The 9,753-nt window shown below is 36.6% G+C and overlaps 1 protein-coding gene and 1 pseudogene across 1 annotated transcript; both read right to left on the bottom strand.

The window, feature by feature from the left end:
• Positions 1-264: 264 nt before the first annotated feature.
• On the bottom strand, positions 265-4,958 carry LOC113303192 (NADH dehydrogenase [ubiquinone] 1 beta subcomplex subunit 7-like). Its single transcript, XM_026552218.1, has 2 exons — positions 4,526-4,958; positions 265-630 (listed from the first exon to the last, which is right to left on the bottom strand). Exon 1 carries the CDS (start codon positions 4,835-4,837, stop codon positions 4,535-4,537), a length of 303 nt encoding a protein of 100 aa, XP_026408003.1. The 5' UTR covers positions 4,838-4,958; the 3' UTR covers positions 265-630; positions 4,526-4,534.
• On the bottom strand, positions 1,669-1,807 carry LOC113307023 (annotated as a pseudogene).
• Positions 4,959-9,753: the final 4,795 nt, after the last annotated feature.

Genomic DNA, 9,753 nt, shown 5'->3' with positions numbered 1-9,753 from the left:
TGATATTGCATGACCACAGATCAGCTGTCTGGAAGCAAATTACTGGATGTGGTGGCACTGTCACTATTGAGACCACTATCTAATCACACTATGCAGTAACGTACACATACCATGTTAACTTCACTGGAGCTAACTGCAGCGAAGATAAGATATGGTACATGACTCAATTTCCCCTATTTATGTTAGACTTTTCTACTCTGTGAATAGCATACAAAAATCGGCTATAAAGATAAGACATTCAATCGATCAAGAAAAGAAAAGAAAAGAAAAAAAGACAAGACATTCACAATTGGTAACTGAAACAGCATCACAAGGTTCCAGGTAAGGCTCTGAAGTCCGGTTCAGCTAACCAAATCAATCAAAGAGGCAAAAGACATTGTTGGGACAACAAATTTTAAACACCACATGATTCTTAATAGAAGCTTGTTATTTAAGAAAACTGATTCCAGAACATGATATTCCTGGCTAATGAGTTTACTTATTCCAACTGATGAAACTAAATAGTCTGAAGTCAAATGATAAACAGAAGAACATTGTCATTGTACGAATACTAACAGCTTCAAACCTTTTGGTTACAAACAAACACATGAGGATCTCTCCAATTTCAGCAGCAGTAATATCGCAGGTTTCCTGTTAAGAATAGGAACTACTTTATTAGCGATGCAGAAATCTCTGAGAGTGACAAAACTAGAATAAACATCGAACTACAGTGTACAAACATGGTTATAATTATATGCAAGTTAAAACTTCACTAGAACTCATCACTTAGCCAGCCACGGTTGGTTAATTACATAATATATATTAGGAAAGCTTTTGAACTTTGAGAATCCTTCCGTCGGCAAAAAAGAAAAACCCGAGAAGCTCACAACTTTAAATTACAATAAAAAAGTAACTATGCATAACACAGGTTCCAGTTTGAATAAACCTAGTGCTGATGTACACATATATTGATTGGCAAGACACCTAACAAGTCAAAAAGTGAACAAAACTCGAGAAGCAATTAGGCAATTAATTTCAGTAGTCACTGACCCATTGATTAACAGTACCAAACTTCTACAACTTTCCAATGGGAAACCTTTTCCAGTTCCAATATGTTTAATCAGATGTTTTTTCAACTGCTTGGAATACCTTCTGCAGAGATGGACCTGCACTAATCAGATCTCACTTGTACTGTTTTAATATGTCACAACAGGAACCATATCTAGCAACGCTACTTTAAGTTTTAGTAAACACATCGTAAAGATGATAAGTTTCCTGTAATTTTCTAGAACTTTTTTTTCCTGATTGTTACTCCATCCCTTCCTACACCACCTATGGCTTTTTGTTGTGTTTGGAAAATTACAAGTTCTTTGAGCAAATAAAGGACGGATAATACGAGCACAACTACCGATATCCAATATGGGGGTGCCTGACAAGGGTAAGAAAATGGCTGACATGGCAACTATGAAATTAATGGGACAAAAGAAATGCTTGGCATGTAATATTAGTTCATACCTAAGAAATACTTGTTCTTTTAATAGAGATGAACACAAAACGAAATCGTAAGTAATATTTCATTTCGGACTTCTAGTAAGTGTATAAATTAGAAACTGAAATATTTTAGAAAAATGTCAGTCATTTCGACCAATTTTTCTTCCTTGCTTCCAGCAAGTTCTTTTATTCTTTTGGGTTCCTCTTGAAAAAGAGAAACCCTACAAAAATAAGTGTATGCCGCTTATAAACGGCAAGCGCACAGTATTCTTTAGTAAAAGGCGAAAGAATACTCAAACCATCCTTTTTGAGCCGCTAAGCCCATATCTCAAAGACAACAACCTCTGAACCTTAGCTAATTCTACATTTACTTAAAGCTTGTTGTTTCTTCAAAATGGCGGTCCACCAATTTTTTTGTAATGTCATCGTCGTGTCAGACACTCTGCAGTCTACACCAATGTTGGGCATTGACACCAGTACAAGAAAAAAGATTAAAGAAGAAAAAGCAAGAAGCATCGAGGGAAAATAGACTTCAACCAGTTCATGGTATTCCATTTCTCGTCCAATTGTTATATATATAAAAATGAAAGCAGCGGCGTGAGACACTGATTACTAAAGGCCGTGAACAATACTTTCCAGTAATGCATATTAATGTACAATTAAAGAGTTCAAATAAAAGGTGCCATGGTGAATTCGTTACAGCTAACTGACTAACTCCTTCCTAGACAACGATTCATCAATAGCACTAGTTCAGATACCTTAAAAATTAAGAAAACCAAAACCCCAAGACAAACCATAGTCACCAAGTAAAGCTTCTTTATCGGGTTCTTTTCGTGTCCAAAAGCATATGGCTTTAGAAGGATTAGTTAAGATGTCGTATTCCAGCACAACTCTTAGTTCTGGGTTCCACGGCTTATGGTTAGAAGCAATTCACTGCGCTCTTGTGAATTTGGGCTTTGTCTCTACGGTAACAAACGGCTGAGAACCCGAAGGCCCTTTGATTGGTGGATCTGCGCAACTACACTACTTCCACAGTTTCTCATTTACTGTCCCGACCCCTGAAGCCTCCCCTCGCAGTCTAGATACACTTTTATTATTTGCGCAGCCTATACTTTCAAAGTTCTAGACAATTAATATGAGTTGGTACTTCGACCAATAGTAGACCGGGTCCCTAATATGAGTGGAACCTGTTTAACAAGATGGGGTGTTCTCAGGCTATGCTAAACTTTTCACGGCATTTAAGGGTTCACAATTGAAGACAGAAAGTAGACGGATGTATTTCACAACGAAGAAAGATATAAGAAACCAAAGTACCATCCTGTTTCCTGGGGTTTCATAGCCGTATTTTGGCTATGATTTTTATTGCCTGCTTCCAGAATCGTTTTTCTTGTAAAGGTAAGACTGCCAAAAGTTATACCCTAGTTTAAACCTAGAAGCTTAAGCCAAACCACCCAATCGTAACTCAACCAAACCTACCTAATCGGCCCACAACACCGGTTTCTGAGTCCGTGTCATTGTTGCACAGGTCAAATGTTTATCCATCCTACTTCCAACTCTCTCTTCTTCCTCAACGGTGGGAACTAGGGGAACACACAAATGGTAGTCACTGTTTACCATTTTCCAACACGAATCTTTACAGGCTCTAAAGTGCAGGCCTTAAGGAGATCGTTTTTCCTTACTTCTACGCAATATGTAAACCATGCTAAGTTAGGGTTTCTGTTTTATCCTAGAAAGACCGCTGTTTTCTCTACCCGGGAACTTGTATAGCAATCTTGTAACACGTGACACCAAAACCTATCTGTGTGACTCAGTAGATGTTGTACGGTTAAAATTAATAGAGATTACAGCAAAAAGGTTATAACTTATACTGGAAATATTAATGTTATTTTACAGATTATTTCATCACTACCTATTTTCACTCAAGCAACAGCTAGTGGTGAAAAAAGTTAAAGAGTACTACAGAAAATTCAACATATCTAAGAGTCTGTAGGCAATCACATAATGATCAAACCAAGAGATAAGTCAAGCAGATATGCATTCTATAAAGTTTGCATCTGTACGGTGTCAATGGACCATGGTCGTACGGGATATCAGAATACAGACCTATTAAACAAGTTAAGCTATTTTCAAGAACTACGGAACCCTAAAATATGGCTGATGATATCTTCCCTCCTTTTATAGATGTGATTCACAATAGTTGTTTGGTTAACTCAGATTTTACTTAATGATTTAAGATTAAGTTTAAGCTTATAATTTGGTTATTCAAATAACATAGATAAACTTTCATTAGAAGATAAAAGTCAGATAAATTCATATTCAGTCTCCAGATCATCATGGTATAATGAACACAGGTTTTTTAAGATTAAAAATTTAAAACCAGCTTTCTAAAGGTAAGGAAAGAGCAGAGTTGGATCCATCGAACGTCTCAAAAAATGAGCGACAGTGAGTAACCACCATGCTAACGAGGTTTCCTTATCATTCCTATTTGGACCTGGATACAAACTCTAAGCTCGAAGTAATCTTTCAAAATCTCATTAATACAACAAGAATACTACCTTGTAGTATGTATCCTCCTCTCACAAAAGATAGGTAAACTAAATGAAGTCAATCAGTCATTAGATATGTCTCAACCAATGGTATCAGTTGTCTACCTAAAACAGAAAACATAGTCATTAAAAAGATTAGTTTCCTACTAGTCTTGAAATTTGTAATCATAACAGGAGTCTAAAATGTTTTCAATATAATCACAACGATGACCATCCAATAGGTTTTCATAACATCATTCTGATAAAAAAAATTAAGAAATTCCAGGTCCCCCATTTGAAGACTATCAATAGCTGCACTATAATAAAAAGACAAATTAAAGGTCTAGAAACCCTATTAAGATGATAACAAAGAGACCATAGAATTATTACAAAACCTACAAATCTAATCACATCAATTTCATCAGATCAAATAGAGTACTCCAGAAACCCTAAAATGGTAAAAAAGATAATAAAAAGTCTACTAACCAACAGATAATGAAATTAAAGGAACAAAAGAAAGGAAAATTAACCTGATCCGATCAAACATTTGCAGTATTAGGAATGAGAGGGATTCCTTGTTTTTTCTGCTGCTTAATCTTGTCTTCTTGTTCACGAATCTTTTGCATCTTCAATAATCTCTCCATGACAAGTTCATACTCACACTTCTCATAGACATGACGTTCATCTTCACATTTCCATGGAAGATAAAAGTCAGATTGTCTACATTTGTTGAGTGGGATTAAAAGATGTGCACATTGATCTCTGTAAGCTAATGGAACCTTAGCTTGTACCATCTCTTCTTGTGTGGCAATCATCTTCTTTGATGATCCTTCTACTTCCATCTCCTCTCTCTCTCTCTCTCTCTCTCTCTCTCTCTTCTGTGATGGATTTGTTATTTCTGCTTTAGTTGCCACAAAACCAAAATCCCTATTTCCTTTTTTCTTCTCAATGTTCTTTGATAGACTGTTGTTCTTATATCAGGTTGCTATAGACCGAGTTGACTCGGTCGAGACAAAAGTTACTGAGAAGCGTTGAGGGAAATGGAACGGGGAAGTGATGTATGCAAAGGGGCTATGGTACCGAAGCCTTTTCTTAACGCGCAATTGGGGATATAAAAACTAATTGGGGGATATAAATTATGGGAATAAACGGTCAGTCCAAAATCTCCCTCAAAAGTGCGGATTAGTCCACCCTGATCCGACTAGGAACAGATTGGTCCAAAGTTAATTTGAAAATGTGTAAAGATGTTGTTATCCTTCGCACGCGTCTCATAAAACGCACGTGCAACGAATTGGAACTGTTTTGTAACTGACACAGTTAATGTGGAAGAGACACGTTGGTTCGAAAAAGAAAACTGAAATTAAAAACTGAAAAAAAAAAAAAACGAAAATGTTAGTAATTCATTTAGCAGAAGAGAGAAGATAAAAAAACTCAGAGAAAAGAACACCAAGAGAGAACTTCAACCTAAAATCCAAAATCGAAACCTAAAGCTTCAAAATCAAACCTTAAATCTTCGCAGAATAGATGAATACAGTAGCAGTAACATAATGGTGAGTGCTAAAAAACCAGTTGCAAAGCGAAAATCAACAGAAGAATCTTCTGATACACCAACAACAGTTGAAGAAGATACTTCAAAATCACAAGGACGGAAGACGAGATCAAAATCTGCAGCAATTTCAACATCAATTGTACAAGAAGATACTTCAAAATAACCACCACCTAAGAACAAATCAAAATCTACCGCAATTTCAACATCAACTGTACAAAAAGATACTTCAAAATCACCACAACCTAAGAAGAAATCAAAATCCACAGCAATTTCAACATCAATTGTACAAGAAGATACTTCAAAATCACCACCACCTAGGAAGAAATCAAAATCTGCAGCAGTTCCAAAAAAAGGTAATGCTACTTCAAACTCTTGTCCATCTATTGTGTTTTACTAGTGTACAAATCTGTACACCGGCATGCTATATCATGTTTATATGTTCTGATGTGTGTGTTTTCAGACTGTTGTCCATCTCTTGTTGTTGGTGTGTAGAGATGTGTACACTGCCATGCTGTTGCAGGCCTTCTTTTACAGTTCTATCTATTTTCTTGCCATTTTCATGAGATTTGTTGTTGATGTGTAGAGATGTGTACACCGCCATGCTATTGCAGGCCTTCTTTTACAGTTCTATCCATTTTTTTTGTGATTTTCATGAGATTTGTTGTTGGTGTGTAGAGATGTGTACACCGCCATGCTGTTGCAGGCCTTCTTTTACAGTTCTATCTATTTTCTTGCAATTTTCATGAGATTTGTTGTTAGTGTGTAGAGATGTGTACACCACCATGTTGTTGCAGACCTTCTTTTACGGTTCTATCTATTTTTTTTTTTGCAATTTTCATAAGATTTGTTGTTGGTGTGTAGAGATGTGTACACCGCCATGCTGTTGCAGGCCTTCTTTTACAGTTCTATCTACTTTTTTGTGATTTCCATGAGATTTGTTGTTGGTGTGTCCAAATGTTGCTTTAGTTAGTTTTCTGTAGGAGTGTACACAGCTATACACCTGTATTATATGGTCCTATTTATGCGTACAGTGATATGATTTGTACTTGTATGAGTATAATGAATGTATTATTCTTCTTGGTTCATTATCGTAGATACCAACAAACCATATAGGTCAAGTTTCCATGCCTTCAGTGACTTTGTGAATAGAACCCTTGATGAAGATGAACAAAAAGAGGAGAAAAAATATGGTTCACCAATTATCAACTAGAGAAGCAAAAAGAAGGACCATTCTGGCCTGTTGTAGATATCTTTGTCCACAAAAAAGCATACCGGAAAGATGAGAAAGATACAAGTAAAAAGAGAGACGATATATGGACTAAGAACCCAAACTCAATTCTAAAAATTGTGAGACAGTACCGCCATGAAATTTGTGACTCAGGGGGACATTATTTCATGTTTGATACTACCAAGAAGAACAAGCAAGTGGCAGTAAAGAGTGAACCTGAGGATTTGTTTCTATTTTATGGGATTAAGATGGTGCCAATGGAAGTTGAAAAAGGGGAAGATGTAAAAACTGCAGCTGAAAAAAAATACGGTCCGCTGATAAACAGATTGACTCTTAAGAAACGAACTGAGCTGGGAAAAAAAGATGTGGAGGAGGAAATCGTACGTATCATGAAGCTAAAACCAAAGTCGAAAATGGAGATTGAAAGAAATGATGAGACTTAGTGGTGTTGTTTACTATGTACTTGTCTATCACAGTCTTTTTTACCCAGGCAAACAGAAGTATGATTAGCAAGAACCAGTTTGCACACTTTTTTGAGTCTTTGGATAGGATGAAGAGAACTTGCTGGCCAGTTCATATACATGAGTATCTCATGGAGAGCATTAAGAAACATCATGATTCCCCACTTAAAGTTAATGGTTGTGTGCTTTATCTGTTGGTGAGTTCACAGTTGTACACATGATATATCCATTCACCATTTTAAATAATTCTGCTCATTATGTTTGTTCCTTTCTCTTACATTTCCAACTATTCACCTATTTGTTAATGCAGCATTGGTTTGCTGAACACAACAAAATCATGAAGTCAAGCAATGAGGAAGGTGTGCCAAGGCTTCTTAGGTGGATCATCAACGACGTCAGTAATACAATCGAGAAAGACCTGAATGATGCCATGAAAAAGGTATCTCAAAAAACTTTCTTAGAATAGTATATGTACATTGATATACACCTTTAATAAGGTGTACAAGATTGTACATTGTTGATAGATTTTAAGAAATTTGTCTTGTGTACAAAAATGTACACTCTTACAACATGTGTAAAAAATTGTACACCTGTGATTAATATTGATACTTTGGCATGTTTTCAGATGCAACCAGGATGGGTGAAGGCTTATACTGATGAAGACCGATTGCTTTTGGATGAGTACCGGAGGCAGAAACAAGAAAATAGCATAAATGCTGTGAAGGAAAAGCTGCGCATTTCAGATATGCGAAGAAAGGAGTTGGATGAGGAGCTTACTGAAGTTCTGGATAGGCAAGAAAGGCTTCTTAGTTTCATTGAATAGAAAAGACTAAAAGTTAATGAATTTGGTCTAATGAGCTTGACAGAAAGAGAAGCTAATGATTTCCGTAATTACACTTTGCATGAAATCTTTAAATGTGCAAAGGAAATACGACTTGAAACTGAGGAGGATGAGGAGATTGAGGAGGAGGAGGAGGAGGAGGAGGACAAGGTTGAGGAGGAGCACAAGGAAGATGATGATGATGGTGATGACAATGACAAGGAGGAGCACAATGAAGATGGTGATATGCATGATCATAATGATGATGATAATGATGATGATGATGATGGTGATGACAATGACAAGGAGGGCAGTTAGGGTGGTGATATGCATGATCATGACAAAGACAAAGAGGGTAGCAAAGGTGGTGATGACGAGCATGGAACTGAATCTGAAAGGAATGAAGGTCCGTCTGAAACTCCTGAAAAGCAGAGGTACAACATCACTTTTTTTTAATTTGCAAGTCATTTTTTTTATGTGTGTACATAGTCGTACACCAGTGTGTGAAAGCTAATACCTTTTCTCAAAACTTGAATCTTTTTAGCACTCCTTCACCAAAGACCAATGAGGAAAATGAAGAAGAGGATGGCAAGGATGGAACAAGCCAAGGAGTTGAGTCTAAAACTGGTAACAAGCCGAGGTATATGTGTAGCTCGCATTTCTTCTCATTTTCCATATATGTGTACCAATATGCACACCTTAGTGATTCCTTCTGTGTGTGTATCAATATTTACACCTTAGTGATTTCTCATTTTCTAAAAAAAATGCATTTTTTCCAGCACTCTTCTGCCAAAGGAAGTTGAAATCCCTGAAGGTCAAGAAGAGCATATGAACCTTAATGACCAGGATACTGCTCAAACTGATGAAATTGACAAAGTAGCTGGGTGTGAAGCTGATAACAAGCAAAGGTATAAAGAAAATGATCTCAGCTTATATATATATATATATATATATATATATTTTTCAGTATGTGTGTACAAGGATGTACACCTTTATGACTTCTTCTGAATTTGTATACATACCTGTACATTGGTGTAAAACTCTATACACCATTGAAAATTCTCATAAGAATTTCATTTTTCAGTACTTCTATGCCAAAGACAAGTGTAATCAATGAAGATAAACAAGACCAAGTGAACCTTGATGACCAGAATGTGATGGATGGCACTCAAATAACTGAAATTGATGAAGCTACTATAATTGCAGCTGAAGCCATATGTCAGTTGGATCCTAAAGAAGTCCTTTTACTCATACAAGGAGAAGAATCACAGAATGAGACTTATACATCAATTGGGGATCTTCTAGATAATTTGTCTGAAACTGTATTCGTAAAGCTTGAAAAAGGTTGTTACAGAACGGCACCATCTGAAGTGAAGGAAAAGATGGCAACCCTGATCCGCCACGATTGTCCAAGCTTTGCATTATTGAGCCAAGAAGATCCAAAAGAAGAGTCGTCGCAAAAATCATTATCCAATGAAGATGTACGAGAAAGGATCATTGAAGAAGCAGTGCAGTTCATTAAACAGAATCCTAGTGAATTTTTTAGCATCCAAGAGGTAGAAGAAGAGAAGACGACTCCAGTGAGGACAAGAGCAGGGAGGATGAAGGAAGCAGAGTGTTGAAGACACAAGCCGCTGGCAAGTTGTCCAAGACACCACAAAAGAGAAATGCAAAAAGAAAGCTAGATCCTGAATTCACTG

This window comes from Papaver somniferum, chromosome 8 (genome assembly GCF_003573695.1).
Source record: "Papaver somniferum cultivar HN1 chromosome 8, ASM357369v1, whole genome shotgun sequence".
Lineage (NCBI taxonomy): Eukaryota > Viridiplantae > Streptophyta > Magnoliopsida > Ranunculales > Papaveraceae > Papaver > Papaver somniferum.
This window is presented reverse-complemented; position numbering and strand designations above follow the sequence as displayed.

Coding starts and splice junctions, on each gene's coding strand:
- LOC113303192 (XM_026552218.1), bottom strand. CDS start 4,837: ATGGAAGTAGAAGGATCATCAAAGAAGATGATTGCCACACAAGAAGAG.